The 22,471-nt window shown below is 41.2% G+C and overlaps 1 protein-coding gene across 2 annotated transcripts in view; it reads left to right on the top strand.

Moving 5' to 3' along the window:
• The window catches only part of LOC132405319 (slit homolog 3 protein-like), a 630,603-nt gene that overhangs the window by 436,451 nt on the left and 171,681 nt on the right, over positions 1-22,471 (top strand). For both annotated transcript variants that reach the window (XM_059990026.1, XM_059990027.1), the window contains one exon: positions 12,996-13,140. In XM_059990026.1, the coding sequence (XP_059846009.1) occupies positions 12,996-13,140 (145 nt within the window). The remainder of the gene's footprint in view (positions 1-12,995; positions 13,141-22,471) is intronic.

Here is a 22,471-nt window from a genome sequence, read left to right as displayed (position 1 = left end):
TGATTGGCATTGGAATATTCAAACATATCAAGAGTAAACCAGTGTTAAATGTAAATGCCACTCCCAAGTTTTGCAAAGTCCATCAGTTCCTCTTCCCATCCATGATAAAGTAGCCAGTGAGCTAGATCACATGGAAGTAGAAGGAATTCTTTCCAAAGTTGAGCAGAGCCCAAGGACAACAACAGTGGTTCCAGTAGCCACAAGAATGGGTCTGTCAGTACTCTTACAGTCACCATCAACCTAGTACTGAAAGTAGATCATTATCCTCTACCCAGAAAACCTTTCTGGAGAGAAGCACTTCAACAAAGTGGACCTAACTGAGGCCTACCTGCAGATGAAGATGAGAAGAGTCGAAATAGTTTCTCACTGTAAACACTCACGAAGTGCTTTATCACTGTAATAGGCTTATTTTTGGAGTAGTTTCTGCACCTGCACCCTGGTGGAAAGCTATGGAGCAAGTCCGCAAGTGTTACCTGGATGACATCATTGTTGCCGGTAAGGATAACAGCGAACATCTTGGGATTGAAAACAAGGATGAAGATTGTGTCTCCAAAATCTCAATACAGTGTTAAAAAGATTAGAAGATTATGGGCTCAGAGCATGATGCAGCAAATGTGAATTCTTTAAACCAAACATCACTTACTGTGGTCACACCATGAACACTCAAGGATTACACAAATGTGCTGAGAAAATTCAAGCGGTGTTGGATGCCCCAAGCCCAAAAGACTGGTCACAGTTGCCATCCTTTTTAGGATTTGTCATTTACTGTAACAGGTTCCTGCCAAATCTCACTACTGTGCTCCACTCCTTCAGCTCATTATTGCAGATCGAGAAGAAATCACAGTGGAGAAAGCAGTGTGGCATGGCTTTCCAAAAGATAAAGGAAACGGTGACATCAGGAACTGTACTCACACATTATAATACACATCATCCAGTGAAGCTTGCTTGTCGCTCGTCGCCTTATGGTTTAGGTGCAGTCATGTCACACGTTATGAGTGATGGAAGTGAACAGCCAAGAGCCTTTACATCACATTCCCTTACTGCTGCAGAGAAAAGTTACGCAAAGATTGACAGAACAGCCTTGAGTCTGGTTTGAGGTGCAAAATTTTTCAACTAGTACTTGTATGAAAGCGAGTTTACTCTGGTCACTGATCATCAACCATCTTCAATCCACAGTAAGGTACTCAGTTTACAGCAGCAGCACAAATGCAGAGATGGACTTTGCTTCTTGGAGGACACAATTTCAAGATGGACTGTCCCATTTACACTTGGAAAAGGAAACAGCTGAAAAATTGAGAGAAGAGGACACTTCCTTGAAATATTCTCCCTAATGCAAATTGAAAGTCTCCCTATTATAGCTGAGATTATCCAAAGGGAAACTAGGAAATACCCCACACTGTCTCAGATCTACTTGGCCACCGCAAAATAGCTGCAAAGTGCAGCAGAAATTCCAGTTCCCCAGTTTTACCAGCACAGGGATGTAACTGCCCTTGACAGAGGTTGCTTTTTGTGTGTATTATACATTGTCCCATCGAAGCTGAGAGCTAAATGTTGGAGAAGCTAAATGCCCGTCACAGAGGCATGGTCAAAATGGAAGTGTTGGCTTCAAGTTTTGACTGGTGGCCTGGGACAGATCAGCAGACTGACCAGTTCAATAATGTCAAGGGCAGTGCCTCATCAGCCCTGGGAATGGCCTGCAGTTCCCTGGCGGGGAATTCATGTTAATTTTGCAGGACCATTCCTGGTAGCAGTAGGTGCAGCTACAATGTGGCCAGAGGTATTCCCAGTAGCCTCCACTGCAGTGTTGCACACTGCTGATGTGTTGAAAAGCCTCTTCTCAAAGATTGGTCTTCCAGAACATGTAGTAAGCAACAACGGACTACAGTTTGTTGCTGAACGGTTTCCGTCATTTCTGAAAATGAATGGAATAAGATATATTACATTTACACCATACCACACAGCTACAGTTAGAAAAGTTTGTCCAGAGTCTAAAGAACCCTCTGCGAGCACTATCAGCAGAACACACTACATGCACACTGAATCAGAAGCTCACCAATTTCCTCCTTGTAAATCACAATGTAGTGTGGCGTGTGGCCAAGTGTTCGGCTACCGACCTGAAAGTCATGAGTTTGAGCCCAGCCAAGGCAGTATGTGTGATCGAGCAAGGCACTTAACCACACAATGCTTCAGTCTACCCAACTGAAAAATGGGTACTGGCAAAAAAAATGCTGAGAGTCAACCTCATGATAAAGTGACGTCCTATCCGGGGCAGGGGGGCGGGGGGAGTCTCGTACTCTCAGTCGCTTCACGCCACAGAAACTGGCATAAGCACCAAACAAAGGCACGGGACAGGACTTTGACTTTGATATCACAAAGCAGCACACTCCCCAACCAACAACTCATAGTTTGTCGCTTCATTCATGCTTGTATATCGCTTGAACCCAATCTCAGGAGGAGGATGCAGGACAAACTGAGCCAAATTAATGTCTTCTCAGACATGAAGGTTCGATGTCTCACTCTTGATGAGGGCTGCAGAGGTGATCAACAGGTGGTACTCAGAAAGATTAGGTACAGAACTGGACCACTCTCCTACAAAGTGGAGATTGTCTGGAGACGATAAGTCGATCAGTTGAGTGGAGCCGAGCCATTATTAGAGAAGAAAGGTGGTCAGAGTTGTTGGATCCACTTCCTGCAGCCCCAGATAAACTCCTACAACCACTACAGAGTAGGCCCAGAACCTGAGATTGTGTCACAACCACATGTCTCACCTGCCAAACAGAGTGACCTCCTTGTCAGGAAAGACGTTATCCCACAAGAGTAAGAAAACCCCACAGCGATTAAATTTTTGGGCCTGAATGGGTCAATTAAAAATTTAATATGCTGTGGATATCTGTGTAATAGTTTTATTGTATAGTATACTGCATATATAGTTAAGATGCATTTTATATTGAGTTGGAGTTTATAGATAAGCAGGGAGGAGGGCTGTGTATTTAATATTTCAGTAATACTTGACTAATCTTGTAACTATATTGTTTGATTAATCATTCTTTGTTGCTTACATAATGCATAGCAGGTTATATGTAAAAGTACGTAAATGGCATACGTCATGACACCACCGAGTGATATGTACACGCTTCACTTAAAGTAAAACGTAAAGTTAGATTCATGTTCCCAGTTAAGTGTCTTTCTTTTAATTAATTTTATGCTGTGGATTTACTAAGCATAACATTAAGATCACTTGAGTGCATGTAGATATAATATGAATGTGTATAACGTATCCATCTAACAGCACTCACATTTAAATTACTTTGGCTGACCCTGGCAGATAACACAAACTTCAATTTCTATGGCCAGATAACTGGTACAAGCATAGGTTGGCTAATTCTTTTCCATCTTCCTTTCACTTCTGGCTCTAATCTTTATCTATTTACAAGCGCCATGTTTTAATTAGTCCGTATTGTTCATGTTAATGACTCACCAGGGGTGATTGATACATTTGTGGCCTCTGGTAAAAGGAGATGAGTTATACAGCTCTCGTTACATGCACATGCAGCTCAACTCTTTGAGTGATTATGCAGAAAGTTCGTAGTTGATAACTCATCGGGGTGATTGATAAGTTTGTGGCCTAAGGTAGAAGGAGATGAGTTATTAACTTCAAACTTTCCGTATAATCACTCAAAGAGTTGAACTGCATGTGCATGCAATGAGAGCTGTAGAACTCATCTCCTTCTACCTTGGGCCACGAGCTTATTAATCACCCATCTGTGGAGACTTTCTGGAGGTTCACGACCACTGGACTAAGTGTGTAAGTGTAGGAGGGGACTATGTTGAAAAATAAATGTGCTAGGTTTTCTAAAATTGACTCCTTCTACCACAAACTTATCAAACTACCTCGTATTATGCTATGACTCAATGGAAAACACATTTACAAGAGATCTCAGAAAGATGGTCAAGGCATTGAAGTCAGTCACCAAATACCATTGCAAAAAAAATGGAATTTTTGCCTCTATACTCTGTGTTCACTGAATCTTGCTACTGGTAGTATTAGCGACCAGCAGGTCTGAAAGCAATAAATCCTGGCAAGCTCTGGGACCCTCCCATTAGTAATAATACCACAGAGCGAAGCTTACCTGAGAGAGGTCCACTGCAATTCACCGGCAGCTGTGTACACGATTATGGGCCAGGTATCATGGAGTCCAGGAGATAAAAGATAGAGGGAAATGGATGACATAGAGAAAAGGGAAGACAGGCAGGTAGATGAATGAGAAGCTAATGGATACAGGACAGGAAGTGATGTAGAGGTGCTCGGCAGAGAGAAAAGGCAAATAAAGACAAAACAGAAAAAAGTGGTGTTTCCTATTTACAATGATATACAGTCACCTGAAACTGCATCTGCCAACAAATTGGAAAGGTCCCAATCTAACCCAAGGAGGCCACTCCCTCATCGTGAATAAGTTGATTGGTTTTCTGCTTTGCGGTTCTTTATGTTCTGACTACAGAAAATTTCTATCACTGAGCTAATCCCCTGATAGCATAGTAGTAAATATACCTTGGCTTGCTTGCCTTAAATAAAATCCATGGAGCAACAAGGGTAATGAGACTATGCCCCATTGTCAAGGGACCTCTTTCAAATCAATCCTCAGCTCTCTTAAGTTGACATGTTCCAAGAAAAATGTAAAAGATATTGTAATGGCATGATGACTGAATTTGCAGACGGAGGGTCTGATTATTGCTAGTCCTCAGCTGCTTCAGTTAGCTGTTCACGACAAAAAAAATACTGAAACCCACGAGGAAACCCTGGAATCTGGCCACAGAAAGCAGGTGAATTAAAGCGATAGATTCTCTGGTAGATTCTTGTCTCAGCTGCCAGCCTCACTACAAATTTTAGAACATTTATTATAACACACGTACAGTCTATGTTTTACCAGCCTCTTTCAACATTTTGACAACAAAGCATCACCAATGTAATCATCCTTAAAGAAAATAAGTACAAATTAACATAAAGATTTTCTGAAATGTGAAATGCCAAAATAATGTCACTTTAATTTTGAAGTCTTTAATTCATCAGTGACAATGGCTTACAACCATTCCGTCCCTTCCACCTACCTTGTTATTCTGGCTTTTTCCCCTTTCCTTCTCAGTCCTGAAGAAGTGGCTCGGGCTGAAACGTCGACGGTTTATTCATTTCTGCAGATGCTGCCTGTCCTTTTGAGATCCTCCAGCATTTTGTATGTGTTGCTTTGGATTTCCAGAATCTGCAGACTTTCTTGTGCTTATAATAGCTCACAGAGGTTTGGATCCTGACTCAAGAACCCATATTTCATACACAGTGATGGAATCACATTTGAAGCTCAATTTTTGCCCAACTTAAATCACATGCATGTTATTTAGTTTCATCAAGTCACATCTAAAAAAAAACAGATTTTGTCTCACTCCAAACTGAAAGACACTGAGGTTAGCTTGCTTTTCCTGTTGGAGTCCTGTAACTTCTCTCTCAGATAGCTCTCAATTCTCATTTAATTTGTTAGCCACTTACCTACGCCAAGAAATAATTTACTGTGGCCTTGTTAACCTACCAGTATGTCTTTGAGATGTGGAAAGGAACTCCATCATTCAAAGAGTGAACATGCAAACTCCACACTTACAGCACCTGAAATAAGAATTGGACCTAGTTTTCTGAAGCCATGAGGCAACAGGACAAAATGTTCTATCCACCACCATTTTGCTTCCACTTTTCTCTCAAAACTCATAATAATGGCCAGGGTTAATTGATGACTGAACCCTGAAATAGTTTGTAGAGTTCACCCAAATTACAATTGTACAAAATGATCAGAGAATAAATTCTGTGCTTCAATCCTTCTGTTTATCTAAATGAAAAAAAAAATAAACGTAAGATAGATCTGCTATATTAAGCTTGATATGACAATTGAGAGTGAACTATGTACTGATGGGTTATTGTATTTTAGTTCATTAGCCATCATATTTAGCAAGAATTGAAAGGAAATTGTATCAAACTGTGAGGAAAGACAAGGTTGTCCATGCTGAGGGAAAAGGATAGAAACAAGTATTGGAAAGGCAAAGAAAAAGAAAGGATAATCCATCAGTTTATTTGTAGAGTTTTACTAGTCCCACAAGAATAATCCCAAAAGCCCAATGGAACAGCTGTTTGAGATAGATTGATATGTGCTGAAAAGGGAAATTCGTAGTCATGCATTTCCACAGGGAAACACGGCTTCAGTTAATGAAATGTCAACAAAACTCCTGAGCATGGCAAGCCATGTATTTGTAAATGATGTAGCCTCTGTGACAACTGCAGCAGGAAACAGAGAGCTTGTTTCCCTCTGCCCCGATCCATTCAGTGATGTGCTAATAGGCGAAAGGCACACAAAGCAAATAGGCTTCATGAGACAGCTTTAGTGTAGGTGAGGAGTGTATGCAATATTGGTAAATCATGCATTGAACAATTAATGTCCCCAATCTTTTTCAAACATTTTCCAAATATTTATGTTTTGCGTGAGGTTTAGTCCTTAGGTGAGTCATTGTAGGACTTTTCTGATCGCTGTTTGTGATGAGGAAACCTGCAACAGTAATGCTCCAGTCACCCACCATCTGGCTGTTCAGAAACCCCAATGGTTCAGCATTTAGTTCACCACATCCCTGGTTCTTGCCCTCTATTTCTCAAACCAGGACCCGAGTTCCTATGCTCCCTTCTGTATATCAGGGCCCCGGAAAGTCTGAACGTATAAACTTTGACTGGATAGATTCTTGGGTGATGAGGCCTTGTGCATTGACACTCATAGTCTTTGGGTTTGTCCATGTTGTCCCGGACAATTAGTCACCATGCCATTAAGCACACTTGTTGAGGATAGACTCATTCCAGGACACTGAAGCTGCAATGAAAGCTCTGTTTCAAAGTTTCAAGATTCAAAGTACGTTTATTGTCAAAGTATGTATAAATTATACAACCTTGAGATTTGTCTGCTTACAGGCAGCCACAAAGCAAGACACCCAAAAGAACCCAATATAAAAAGACCAACACTCAAATCAGAGAGAGAGAGAGAGAGAGAGTCAGACAGACAGACAGACAGACAGACAGAGAGGGAGAGAAACACCAATCACACAAACAATAAAAGGAAGCTACTGCATTCTGAACCAGACTAAGTCCATAGACCTGAAGCCCAGGGCAGCCAGATTCGGCCCATAGCCTCGGTGTCAGTTCATCACACAGCAGAGCAAATTACCGCATAGCTCGTAGACAGAGCAGCCAGGTGGTCTCACAGCCCCGTGTCGCAGAGAGAGGAGTGAATGTCACAGAACAGTGAACAGATTCAGCCCAACCTTTGCCTCTAGTCCTGCCTTATTAGTCCATCGGGGCCAGCGTTTAAATCGTCCAATCTCCGGATCGTCCTCCACACTAGTGATATGCTCTGGGCCTGTACCTCACTGCCCAGCTAAAGAGGCCATACTTAACCTTTCCAAATTGGCTCACTCTTAGGTCAATCCAACCTCACTCCCCATTTAGGTGTACAAGCTTCTAAACCCCTGTGCACCTACTTCTTTCCAATTTGCTCGCTCCAACTCCATCTCCCACTACAACTTCATCTCAAGCATGTCTCAACCTCACTCTGACCACATCTCTTTGAACATGCCATGCTCCAACTTCGCATTGCACCCACAGGGCTCAACCCTTGGGTTAGCCTCACCTTTGCTCACATCTTCATTGTTTGTGGTGATAGTTTACCACACTTTACCACAGAAAAAGTGTTATTAATGAAGTATTTAGTTGTATTTCTTGCCTTATTGACCACCAGTAAGCTGTCACCCAACTTCAGTAACATTATCCTAAACCCCAAGTAAGATGAATGTAAGAGACAGAGTAAGCTGCGCTGCTGTGGGAGAGTTCACGAGGAGTTAGTGTTCACTCCTTGATCACCACGTTCTAGGAGAAACCTCAGGACCTATTTCCAGAATCCTGGTCACCCTTTGTAGCCTCATCCAACTTATAAGAGTTCCATTCCATAAAGCTTATTGTGATCCCAAGGATTATTTCTGGGTTGAGAGGTACTGGTAACCATGTTCATACAGGGTATCTATGAACTATTGTATTGTTTGCTGATAGCTATCTGTTAGGCAATAAAAGGGTCTTATTGCTTTCTCAGTTTCTGATGACATTTGGCAGTGAGTGAAACGAGTTACAGAGGGCTATTAGCAAGCATCATGAGAGGACTACGCTTGAGATATTGTTTGGAAAATTTATCTCTGCTGCAGGTTAATCCAGAGGATATCTCTTTGCACAGTTTATTCCAATCTGAGTTTGCTGTGTGGAGCAGAGCAGAAGGTCCTTTAACTGACTTCTAGGTTTAAAATGGACCCTTCACAGCTTAAAATCCAGAACAGAAATTTACCATCTGATGTGTGACTTTGAATGGTGTACTAACTGTATACTGCTTTCTGCCAACTTTACAACAGGATTCATATAGAATATTGCAGCATTTAACCAGCTATTCAGTCACACAAGTCAAAGCTTATCAGGCTCATGCTTCTCCCACCCTATTTTGTCTCATTACTTCAGCATGGGTATCAGCTTCTTTCCTACTCATGGGGACTGCAGCTCAAGAACATAAGAAAGTAAGAGTAGGAAGGTTTTATTTTATATGAAGCCAGAGAACCTGTGAAAAGTCAAGAACTATCCAACACGCATCATTGCTTGACTGACGGGTGTACGACAAAACACTAGACCCGAAGAGAATCAGAAACTGTTGAAGCTCCTGTGTTTGGAACTCAGTAAGCAGCCAGCTGTGAAGTCATACGAGGCTTGGGAATTGTCTCTAAATCACAGCCTGAACTGATGGTGTCCTCTGACCATTGGGACCACGCGTGCCCATGGCAACTCTCTGTTCTGTCAAAGCAGGATATTCTGCTGTTTAGACTGGAGGAACTCCAAAACTTTTAAGGCCCGTTGTGCTAGCTGCTGTGAAAATGCAGGGATATTATTTTGATACTTATATTGCCAAGGATTGGAATGCTAATTTCAAGTGATGTAATCAGTTGCAAAGTGACTAATACTTTCCCTTCAAATCATGAAATAAAATAGTACAGTGCAAAGGTCTTAGGAACGTATACTGTATATAGCTAAGGAACCTAAGGATTTAAGCAGTACTGTAGTAATTTTCTGCATTGTCCTGTATTGCTGCTGGGGAAAAAAAAATCATGACATATGTGAGCGGTGATAAACCTGATTCTGATATGGGTCTGTATTATGGGAAGGGGCAGGGAGAGGGGAATCAAGGTTAGGCAAAAGGGAAGAAAGAGAAGAGGGAACGAGAGGCACTAAGAGATATTCTGTAAGGATCATAAAATCAATTGTTTGTAATCAAATGACCTTGTCAGGTGTCTCAGAGCTGGGTGTCTTTGCATCTGTGCCACCTCCCACCCTTGGCACTCCTTCTCTGCCATCTGTCCCTCACATCTCTCGCAGCACTCCACCATCATCCTTCCCAACATCCCTTGCTCCCGCCAGATTTTCAAGCTTGCTCTCTGCTCCATGTTGACAAATCTTAGGCAACCTGTAAGTGCCTATAAAAAGTATTCAACCCCTTGGAGGTTTTCATTTTTATTATTTTACAACATTAAATCACAGTGGATTTAATTTGGCTTTTTTAAACTCAATCAAGAGAAAAAAACTCTTTCGCGAAAAAATGAAAACAGATCTTTACAAAGTGATCTAATTTAATTACTAATATAAAACACAAAATAATTGATTGCATAAGTACTCACCCCCTTTAATAAGTCACGCTAAATTATCATTGGTGCAGCCAATTTGTTTTAGAAGTCACATAATTAGTTAAATGAAGATCTGTTTTTGGGGACCTGAGTGCAGTCAAAGTGTTTCAATTGATTGTAGTAAAAATAAACCTGTATCTGGAGGGTCCAACTGCTGTGAGTCAGTATCCTGGCAAAAACTACACCGTGAAGACAGAAGAGCACTCCAAACAACTTATTAAAAAGCACAAGTCAGGAGATGGATGCAAGAAAATTTCCAAGTCACTGAATATCCCTTGGAGTAAAGTTAAGTCAATCATCAAGAAATGGGAACAATATGGTACAGATGTAAATCTGCCTAGAGCAGGCCATCTTCAAAAACAGAGTTACGATGCAAGAAGGGGACTGGTGAGGAAGGCCACAAAGAGACCTATGACAACTCTGGAGGAGTTACAAACTTCAGTGGCTGAGAGGGGAGAGACTGAGCATACAACAACTATTGCCCGGGTGCTTCACCAATCAAGGCTTTATGGGAGAGTGACAAAGATAAAGCCACTGTTGGAAAAAACTCACATGAGATCTCAGATGGGTTTGCTAGAAGGCATGTGGGAGACTCTGAAGTCAGCTGGAAGAAGTTTTTAATGTCTGATGAAACCAAAATTAAGCTTTTTGGCCATCAGACTAAACACACCACGCATCATCAAAAACCCACCATCCTGACCGTGAAGCATGGTGGTGACTGCATCACGCTGTGGGGATGCTTCACTGCAGCAGGCCCTGGAAGGCCTGTGAAGGTAGAGTGTAAAATGAATGCAGCAAAATACAGGGAAATTCGGGAGGAAAACCTGATGTAGTCTGCAAGAGAACCACGACTTGATAGAAAATTTGTTTTCCAGCAAGACAATAACCACAAGTATAAAGACAAAGCTACACAGTGATCACTTAAAAGCAACAAAGTTAATGTCCTGGAATGACCAAGTCAGAGTCCAGACCTCAATCCAATTGAAATTTGTGGCTGGAATTGAAGAGGGCTGTTCACTCATGATCCCCAAGCAATCTGGTAGAGCTTGAGCAGTTTTGTAAAGAAGCATGGGGAAAAAAATTGTAATGTCTAGATATGCAAAGCTGATAGACACCTATCCACACAGACACAAGGCTGTAATTGCTGCTAAAGGTACATCTACTAAGACTCGAAGGGGGTGAGAAATGATGCAATCAATTATTTTGTGTTTTATAATTGTGATGTTTATACCAATTTGTAGAGATTTGTTTTCACTTTGACATGAATGAGTCTTTCCTGTTGATCAGTCTCAAAAAAGCCAAATTAAATCCACTGTGATTCAATGTTGTAGAACAATAAAGTATAAAAACTTCTGGGGGGGGGGTGGTTTAACACTTTTTGAAAGCACTGTATATGTGTCTAAGACATCTGCACAGTATCGTACCTCTTGCGTAGCAGAGTACAGGAGGTCATTTTACTAGATTGACAGGTATGGGCACATGTACCTCTTGACATTGCAAATGTACAGATTGCTGGATGGTCCTCTCTGAGCCAGCAGAACTGGGGTGAAATTGCCACTGAAATCATTGGATGGTCAGTGCCAGTCCCACCGCAAGCAGGTGTCTCAGAATGGAAGTATTTAGCTTCCTAAAGGTATAAAGCACTGTAGAAAGGCAGGCTATGCGTGAAAATCAACTAAGCTAAAAATATTTTGTGAATGATTTTCACTTGTGCTCAGTGTCTGAGGCTTCTCATTTAAGTATCCAACAATAGTCAGTCGTCACTGATGGATTCCAGTTGCCCTGTCTCTCCATGACTACAATGTCTTGCTGAAACCTCTCACTATGCTGGTCACTGACGTCGCCATGATTTGCAGGGGAAAGTCTAAATGGGATTGCAGAAGATTAATCTTTAGTGACGTGTTGCACTTCATAGATTTGTATCCTTGAAGCATGTTGTCAACAAGCTGCACCTAGTTTGGTGCATGGTAGGTGTCAATGTTCTTGAACACCTTCTATGTAATTTTCTCCTGTCCCACGAGAAGTTCTCATAACTGCCTGTCATTGATGACCTGTTTGACCTGTGGACCAACAAAAATTACTTCTTTAATACTGGCGTCTGTTATTCTGACTCGAATTATGAATTGAAATAACAAATACAGGTGAATTAAAAAAAATAGTGCATGATAGGGAAATATCACGGTGATTTTCATGATCAGCAGCCCAAACTCCATGAGGTACATCCAAAAGTATTCAGGGAGCAAAACCTTTGTTGTCTAATGTAATTGATCACTGTAAATTGCCCCCAGTATATATGGGTCATAGGATTTTGGAGAATAACACAGGTAAGGTTATGATTAGTGTAAAAGAAAGTGGGTACCTGATAGTTGGTGTTGACACAGTGGGATGAAAGACTTGTTTTTGTGTAGAAGTAAAAAACAATTTACTTGGTAGCTCAGTGCATGGGTCAGTATCTATAGGGTCGAGAAGAACTCAACATATCAGGTCGAAACCCTGCATCAGGACTGGATGCTTCTGTGCTAAATCTTTCTGTGACTCAATGAATTACGGAATCAAGCTCGAATAAAACAAAAGATTACATATTGAGCCAATTATGTCATTTACTTAGTAAATGTAGGTTAACACAATTATAGTTGATCCGATTACCTCTTGCTAAATTAGTCATTCTATAAGATACTTTACATTGATCCAGAAATGTAAAACAGAAGTCATATTTGCTTGAAAGCATGTTCTTCCGGAACTGTTGCCCTCAAGAAAGATTCTCAGCAAAGAATACATGTTATAATCACTTCATTAATGCTCCATGCTGAAGATGTATGTTGTGGCCCTGTATAAGATTGCACAGTGGCACAGCTATTGGATCAATGCTTCAGTCCACCAGAGGCATTGGTTCAACTCTGACCTCAGGTGCTCTCAGCAGGCAGATGCCCACCCTGCCTGTAACTGTGTGCATTTTCCCTGGGTGCTCCGATTCTCTCCCACACCCTTACAACATGTAGGCCTGTAAGTTAATTGACCAACCACTATAAATTGTCTCTCGTATGTAGGTGAGTGGGAGCATCTAAAGAGATTTGAAGAGATTGAAAGTATGGGATTAAGTAACATTAGTGTAAAAGGGTGCTGATGATCAGTGTAACCTGATAGGCTGACGGGCTCTTTCTGTGCTCGTATCCCTTTATAACCCTGTGACTGTTGCTCTTGTGTTTTCCCAGGTCCTCAGTCTTCAGAAGCTGTGTCATGCAGTGCCCACGCCTCAACATGCCCACCAGCCTGTGTATGCAGTAACAACATTGTGGATTGTCGTGGGAAAGGGCTGACCGAAATTCCAGTCAACCTTCCGGAAAACATTGTGGAGATGTAAGTGATGTCCCTCCCTACCCATTCAATTGCAAAGAAAGCAAAAGCAAGACCCTTAACAGATTTGATGAGCAAATCAACTCTGATCAGCTTTCAACCTGAAACGGGATCTTGGGATCCAGGTTCATAGCTCCCCCGAAAGTGGCTGCATAGCTAGATAGGGTGGTTAAGAAAGCATGTAACATGCTTGCCTTTATTAGTCGAGACATTGAGTTCAAAAGACAGGAAGCTATGTTGCAGCTTTATAAAACACTTATTAGGCCACATCTGGAGTATTGCATACATTTCATAATAGGAAGGATGTCAAGGCTTTGGAGAGAGTTCAGAAGAAGTTTACTACTGCCTGGATAAGAAGGAATGTGATATAGTGAGAATTTGGACAAGCTTGGGTTGTTTTCTCTGCAGTGCCAGAGATTGAGAGGAGATTTCATAGAGATTTATAAGATTATGAGAGGCATAGAGTAGGCAGATGAATCTCTCTCCCAGGATTGAAATATCTAATAACAGAGAGCATGCATTTAAGGTGAAAGGGGTTAGTTTCAAAGGAGGTGTGAGAGGCAGAGTGGTGGATGCCTAGAATGCCCTGCTGGGGTGATGGTGTAGATAGATAGATCAGGAACTTCTGAGAGATATTTAGATAGGCATGTGAAGGTGAGGGAAATGGAAGGATACAAACATTGTGTAGGCAGAAGCGATTAGTTTAGTTGGCCATTTGATAACTAATTTAATTGGTGTGGCACAACATTGTGGGCTGAAGGGCCTGTACTGTACTGTTTTGCATTTTATGTTCTGGTTCTGGTAAAATGGCTGTGTGAATGGTCGCAGCTGCCTCATCGGGTCCAACCAAAGGTGTTATTGTTCATCCTGTGAGTAATTTTTATGATCGCGTGACACTGCTGGATATTAAGAGCATCAATTCCAGCAGGTCTACACCACTAGTGAATTGCTCTATACTGGAGGAGCTGGACTTACTCTCCCATGTTTCCTCCTGATACAGAGAGGCATCAGAGTTGGTGTGGTGGAGGCAGTGTGTGGTCTAACAAATGGGGTGAGTGATTGCCTTGGACTGTTTCCCTTGTGACTGCAAGACCCAGTTGGACATTGCTAATATAGAATCCTGCAAGTCTGGTTCGCTGGTTCATTGGCGAGACTGATGGAATCACGTCAGCTCGGTTGTGGCGCGGAACAGGCCCTCAGGCCACAGCGTCGCCTGTTGCAGCCTCCCAGGGAAAGGGCGCCAGAGACAGTGTAGCAGCTGTCCACGGTGGCCTGGGGGCTGGCCCCTCTCATTGGCGCTGCCCTGCAGCATTCACTCAGAGAAAGGCAAGCTGGATTGCGTTCATCTGCGGCTTCGCTAGTGCACAATGATCAAACTGCTGTGGCTTGTTCTGCCCATAACACCTCACGCACCATCTGTCGACAGGACATGACACTCAGGGATATTTTATTGCATTTTGTGTGACAACACGTTTACCACTATCGTCATTATTATATGCTGTATGTCTCTTGTGCCGTGCTTGATTGTTGGTCCTTGGCCCCAGAGGAACTGTTTTGTTTGGCTGTATTCATGTATGATTGAATGACAATTACACTTGAACATCCGTGTACCCAGGATATTGAAAACTTACATTACATTTCAGTTTGTTTCCGGAGTTCACAACAGCATAATTTAACTCAGCCTGTAACAGGACTCTGATCATATTGACCAACAGCTAAATGAAAGCCTCCTTAATCAAATGTGTATGGCATTCTATTGAAGGAGACCATTGGAATGGCCTGAGAATGGTTGCATTTGCAAATGGATTGCTACTAGATTCTGGGAAGCTGCCAACAGTGTGGGCACAATAGTAGATCTGTATGAATCTTAGCCTGAGCAAAATAAAAATTAAATCCAAACTGGGACAACACTATTAGGCTGGACACGGTTCCTTTTTCAGATTCAGGTGTATTGAAAATAAGAAGAAATATGAGTAGGATTAGACGATTCAGCCTTTTAATACCTCTGATATTGATTATGATCATGGCTGATTTTCTTATTCTATCTCCATATACATGAGTTCTCTGAATGAAATAACTTTATTGATTTGTGGCTTAAATGAACACATCAACTGAATTTCCACAGTCCAATAGAGAGAAAATTCCAAGTTCTCTAGCCTCCTCATGAGGCAGATTTTTCTTCATTCAATAACTGCCCTGCCTTTTATGCTGATACTGTGTCACCTTATTCTAAATCCCTCTGTCAGGTGAGATATCCTCACCAAATCCAGCCTGTCAAACCCTTTTGGAACTTATTATGTTGCAATCAGATCGCTTCTCATTCCTCAAAGGTCCAGCAAAAAGAGTTTCAGGTGGCAAACCTGCTGTTTTGGAACCAGTCCGGTAAATGTCAATGGCAAGTACATCCTGACTTGGGTAAAGAGATCAAAACTGTGTCAAGTGTAATCTCAGCAAACTCTCAGTAAACCACACTACTCCTGTTTTCAGATTGCTATCAGGAATCTTGTTAACATTTGTCATCTCAGTCGATCACGTCACCTTCAACCTTCAGTATTAACCTTCAGTGACTTGTGCAAAGTGATATCAAAGACCTTTCAAACATTCTCATGACCCAATCTCTCACCATTTAACAAATACTCTACTTTTTTGTTTTCTGTACCAACGTGGACAACTTCACATTTTGCAATATTCCATGCATGTCCTTGTTCCGTCATTCAGTCTATCCAAATCCCCTTTAAGGTCTTTACATCTTTTTCTGATACCTAGTTTTGCAATATCAGCAACTTGGAAATGTGTTATTTGGTCTTTGAACTGAATCATTGCAAAAAACTGGACCAAACTATGTTATTATTATTTAAAATTTGCAGTTTGATTGTGAAATTAGTGCTTCAATCTCATTTTCTTAATTTTTTTAATTGGTGTGGTCTTTGTGGGCTTGAATTGCTCATTCCTAAGCTGCCTTTGAGAACATGATGGAAAGTCCTTGAGCAGTAGATATAGCCACAATACTCTAAGGGAGAGAGTTCCAGGTTTGCAACATCAACAAATTAAGGAGATATGGGGCTCTGCAGGAGAAACGGGGAACATCAGAAATTTATGTATAAACAAAGCCCTAGAAGCTTTGAAAACGACACTTTATTGAATGAACTGAGTGAGTTCAAAACAAAAGGCCTCAAAACCGCAGGCGAGAATGCTTCATTTTCGGAAACCACTTCATGAGACTCATAAAATGAAAATGTGCTCAATGCCCGTTAAATATTGTAGCCAGATTTTCTCAAGCCTCCTGCTCATGCACAGCTGCATCTGGGAATGGGCGTGTTCCTGCCCACCGCCCACTGAGCAACAAGTTGAAATACAAACATATCACAACGGCAGCTGTAACCTGGATGTAGACAGCTCCTTTAATGTACTGAAGTATCCTAAGATATTTCACATGAGCAACTACCAGGAAAAAAATTGACAAATAATCTCATGGGGAGTGGTTAAGGCAGATGACTAAAGGTTTGGTCTAAGAAGTAGATATTAAGGAGCATTTTTGGAGAGGGAAAGACATGCAAAAGATCAGGGAGGAAATTTCACAGTTTGAATGAATGAAGCAGCAGTTTAAATGTGGGATCAGTAAATTGATGAGGGCTTTAGTTCTGGGTGGGGCAAGTGGGGTATGAAAGTATGATGTTAGGCAAAGTATTGAATAAACTCTTTCCTGACTGTGAGAAAAAAATCACATACTGTAAACATGATTGGTATCCTGTTTGGAGAGATACAGAACACGCTGTCCAAGCACTGGGGTAAAATCTAAGCCAACAGGTGCATGGCTCAGCTTTCAGGAATTATCTGCTCTCTGACCTCCATAATGTTTTCATGATAGGTGCAAGAATATGTAGCTGGATAACAGATGGCTTTGATGTTGGCCTGTGGAACTGGCATTAAAGGTTAAGGATGGCACAGCAGTACAGCAGATAATGCTGCTGCAACACAATTCCAGTGACCCATGTTCGATCCTACCCTGCAGATGCTGGACATCCAAAGCAACACACACACACACACACACACACACACACACAAAATGCTGGAAGAACTCAGAAAGCCAGGCAATATCTACGAAAACCAATACTCAGTCAATGTTTCAGATCCTTTTTCAGGACAGAAAGGGAAGGGGGAAGATGCCAGAATAAAAAGGTAGGAGAGGGAAAGAAGGCTAGCTAGAATGTGTTAGGTGAAGCCAGGTGAGTGGGAAAGATAAAGGGCTGGAGAGGAAGGAATCTGATAGAAGAAGAGAGTGGACCATAGGAGAAAGGGAAGGAGAAGGGGGCACTAGATGGAAGTGATAGGAAGTTGAGACGAATTAAGAGTGGGAAATAGAGAAAGTGGGGGAGGGAATCATGTTTTTTTTACCGGAAGGAGAAATCGATATTCATGCCATCAGGTTGGAGGCTACCCAGACGGAATATAAGACGTTGTTCCTCCACCTTGTGGGTGGCCTCATCTTGGCTCAAGAGAAGGCCATGGACTAACATGTCAGAACAGGAGTGGGAATGGGAATTAAAATGTTTGGCCACCAGGAAGTCCTGCTTTTGGCAGATGGTCGGAGACTATCATTTGGGTTATCCTTGTGGGGTAAAAATCTGATGAAACAAACAGTGTCAACCTGGGCACCGGGAAGCTGGACTTTTCAGAATGGAATTCTACACACCTATCCTGTTCAAATAGTCACATGATTCACATCATGAGCATCCTGATTGGTCAGAAGTAGGAAATCTAAGCCATAAGTAGCAAAGTTATAATTAACTTTACAGCTGAAGTGAGCAGATTTGTGCATCTCAGTGGCACATATTGCTTTACATCCATTAATTTATGAAAAATACTTCAGCCAAAATAATGTACAGTAGTAACTAAAAATGAGGAATCTGCAAGCTTCTGACAAATAATTTTCCTGTCCATTTAACCAATGACCTCATATTACTAAATGTAATAAGTTCTGAATATTTAACCATGTGTTTGATCATGGCACATGCAATGACAGATCGATTTTGTGACAGTGCAAACCACAATCCAGCTTAGACTGTCTAGCAATCCATGATGTTGCTGGGGCGGTGGCTTTTGTGGGTCTTGTAGCAATGCTCATCTTTGGAGGCACTTCACTGGTCATTATGACCCGAGGACTATGATCAGGCCAAATTTAATTTCTGGGTTTGAATATAATTTCAGGAAAGCAAGCACTTCTGGATTGAGACTCTTCTGAGCTTCAGATTTTGCAAATGTAATAGAAGAAGGGAGGCTGTCATTGTTTTGAGGAAATCTGAATGACTTACAGACAAGCAAAGTAGATGACTTTAGAAACTGTCTCCCATTGAAAGTTACTGTGTCTAAATCTGGCCAAGGGGGAAAATAGATAGACAAGGTTTATATACCAAATGATTGGCCTGTGACTTCTTCTGGGAGCTAGCCTACATACAAAAAATTACTGTTGTTTGTGGTGTACTTATGGAGTAGACAGCTGACGCATTCTGGCAAACATACAAGCAATGTGTATGCGTCCGAGGTACCAAAGAATTGTTACAATTCTTCAAACAAAAGCAGAAGACCAAGAAACAGAGATGTAATCGGTGTGCCATTTTATAGAACTGGCACAACAGAGGAGAATAGGCCCGAAACAAGTCATTTGTGACCATATTGAATGATCAGAAAGGGTGGGCCAAATGGCCTATCTCCCGATTTTCCTATGTTCCTTTGTTGCTAACCCTCTCGATTTTACCTTAAGAATTATTGCTAACAATAAATCATATATGATTTATTACTGTTAGTAGGACATTTATAAAATGAGCCAGCCTTTCATATCTCTCTGCAGTCAGCAGTGTTTCTTTTCCTAGAAGAGAAAGAACCAGTTCTGAACGGTTTTACACAGGGTAAACTTTTATCCCAATTTGAAGTTGGGTACAGTCTTCATCTGGCTCCATTTGCTTAACTTCTGCTTCCTGTTCCAACCTTGTTTTAGTAATTAAATTAGATACACTGTCAGAATTGGTTCAAGGCTTCATTTATTGAATGAGACAGGAAAAACACAGGATAAAGGAAGCACTTTTATTAAGAGATGTGGGAAGGAGTCTGTGCCATTTAATTTCAAACTGATGTTGAGAACACAGTTCAAAAAGAAATGGGACCAAAATGCTTGTGTTTTAATTTCTAAAGATCAGTTCAATGTAGGTCTTAACCAAGAATTATTAAACAATCAGGATTTTAACTTCTTTGTTTTGCTCCCATAGCAGTAATATAATCACATTGATCTTGAATTCATTTCTGACAAAGCATAATATCTTTGAAGCATTAACATTCCTTTCAATATTGGAAAATAGTCTACTTATTATAAACATGTGTTCCCTGCAGTGACATTTCTTTGGAAAACAAACCTGCAGAAATTGTGTGAATAAAGGAACATGCGCGTGATCCCAAAACAGCCACTGCTTTGAGACTCAACCACACCCCTCCTCTCAGTCAAGGACTTGCAGAAGGATCCTGTCTACCTCACTGTCAGCTAAAAGAACATTTTTCTGACGTCTGGGAGTAGGTTGTCCATCATCAGAGTAAAAGAGATAGAATAATGTATGGGAGCAAACTATTCTTGTAAAAAGAGTGAGAGAGCACAATAAATTGGTGACTTTAATCTTGCCAATCTGAGCAAATTGAGAATGTTTAAAATAAACCACAGGATATACATGCTGATACCTTGTACCATCCCAGCTGCCTACAGCTTTAATCCAGTCTTCCGACCTGGTGAGGAGAAACTCCAAACCACCCAGGAACCAGATCTCCAACTTTAAATAGGCTATGCTCTGATATTACTTGGGCAGAACCTCTTTTTGTAAAATACTGAGAAAGCAATTACAATGATAAAATGGGCACTTAACAGCGTGTTTTACAGACCCTAGAAGCCACAGATAACACTTAGAGTTGACACATTCTCTTTAGAGTTCGGTTACAGCTGTGATGTTAGAAATTACTGCAACCACTTAGTGTAAACCAAGCTTGCTTAAAGATGTTTATAGTGATCTGGTTGGAAAAACATTAGTTTCAGAGAACTGCCCTGCTCATTGAGCAAATGATACCATAGGATCTCTTTCCTCTTGTCGATGCCCAGGAAACAGCTGTGTCTGGTCATAGTCTTAGTTTATTGGAAAGCTGTGTAATGTTAAATAAAGAAGCAAATGCCACTCAGGTGGGTAATAAGGTGATGCATCTCAAATGGTTCTTAGTTATTATCATCTCTATACATCAGAGTGCTGGAATTGTAATACAGGAGCCTGTGCAACTGGGGGAATTGAAAAGGAATTTAGAATGAGGGGAACTGGAGCTAATGGAGTTGATGTTAGCACCACCACGTTCCATGGCACTTGTTCACAGGAGTTCCAAGGACTTTGTGGTCTCCAGTCCAAGACATGTTCTAATGGGGAAGAGCTTGGAGTGGAGAAATCCAGCTATCACCATCTCGGTCATTAGCCTTCTAACCCATTCACCCTCAGGTCAGTTTCCACATGACTAAGAGAACAATTATTCCTTTTGAAGTCCTGCACTGTAAGGATCAAAATAATACTCTCCAGAATTTAGGTTCGTCGCAAGCAGAGTCATTTCAGTCCAGCGCGTGTTGATCCACAGCTAGCTTGCACACCTGTCTTCCACACCTTTATTAGACCCCACATGGAGTCTAAAGGTGCTGAAATATGCAGCATCCTCTTCCAGCCATGCCTTGCTTCTGGGCTAGAAACTAGTAGAATATAGATTTATTTATGTTCTCTTTAGAGATTTTAGTTATTGTTTCAATGAAGTTCTACTTTATATATTTAAACTTATAACTACTTTAATAGTTCTTATTACTCCAATCATTCAAATAGATATTGATGATTTTTATGAGCCTCTTCATATCCGAGTCAATAAAAGCCTCCTAGCTGTGACAGATAGTGCTCCATCGCCAGCTCTCACTCCTATCAAAGGCTTTCAGGGTATTCTATTATGTCTTCATTAACCTTACTCCATCTCAACAAATGACTCCCATTTTCAGAGAGGCAATTTGATCATCTCTGTGGATCTGCATCAGTCCTGGTAAATACAAGGTAGTTGTGATCTAGGTCATTGTCAAAGCAACAAGAAAAATCCTGCTCTGTTTGGTTATGTACTACAGCAGGTTAATGGGAAGCCTTGTAATCTTTAGAAAACTAATGACATGGGCAGTTGGTTGGTTAATTGGTCACTGTAATTTGCCCATAATGTGTTGAGTGAGTGGTGAAATCTGGAGAGGGTTGATGGGACTATGGGGAGAATAAAATAAGATTCATGTAAATGGGGAATTGATGGCTGGTGCAGAATTGATGGGCCAAAGCATTTGTTTCCATGTTTATGACTCTAAAGCTAGGAATTTATGTAAATTTATAATTGACCAAAAGATAGCTGAGAAATTACTAAAGAGAGAAAATTATGTAATGTGAGCAGAAAGCAGGAAGAGAAGCAAAAATTTGTTTCTATAGATGTTTAGACTATAAGACAGTAAGGCATTGGAGCAGGGTTAGGGCACTTGGCCCATCCAATCTGCACAGCAACTCAATCATGGCTGATCTTTTTTTACACTCCTCAGTCCCACTCCCTGGCCTTCTCCCCATAACCTTTGATGCAGTGTCCAAACACGCCTTAAATACACCCAATGGCTGAGCCTCCGGAGTTGCCTGTGGTAATAAATTGCACAAACTCACCACCCTCTGACTTAAGAAATTCCTCCACATCTCAGTTTTGAATGGATGCCCCTCTATCCCGAGGCTGTACCCTCTTGTCCTAAACTCCCCCACCATGAGAAACATCCTTTCCACATCTACTCTGTCTAGGCCTTTCAACATTTGAAAGGTTTCAATGAGATTCCCCTTCATCCTCCTGAATTCCAGCAGGTACAGACCCAGAGCCCTCAAATGTCCCTTGTATGATAACACTCTCATTCTCAGAATCATCCTTGTGAACTTTCTCTGAGCCCTCTCCAATGCCAGCACATCCTTTGTTAGATGAGGAGCCCAAAACTGTTCAGAATACTCAAGGTGAGGCCTCACCAGTGTCTTCTCAAGCCTCAGCATCACATCCCAGCTCTTATATTCTAGACCTCTTGAAATGAATGCTAACATTGCATTTGCTTTCCTTACAACCAACTCTAGCTGCAAGTTAACATGAGTGTAATGAGAATGAGAAATTAAAAGAAAATACTAATTAGTTATGAGTAAGTATGGACAGATTAATTAAACTAAAAGTTAATGATTTATATAAACCTGCCAGCTCACATTCTTGGTTTCAACAAAATTTATTT

Source organism: Hypanus sabinus, chromosome 15 (assembly GCF_030144855.1).
Source record: "Hypanus sabinus isolate sHypSab1 chromosome 15, sHypSab1.hap1, whole genome shotgun sequence".
NCBI lineage: Eukaryota > Metazoa > Chordata > Chondrichthyes > Myliobatiformes > Dasyatidae > Hypanus > Hypanus sabinus.
The sequence above is the reverse complement of the archived record's forward strand: the minus strand, read 5'-3'. Positions and strand labels throughout refer to the sequence as shown.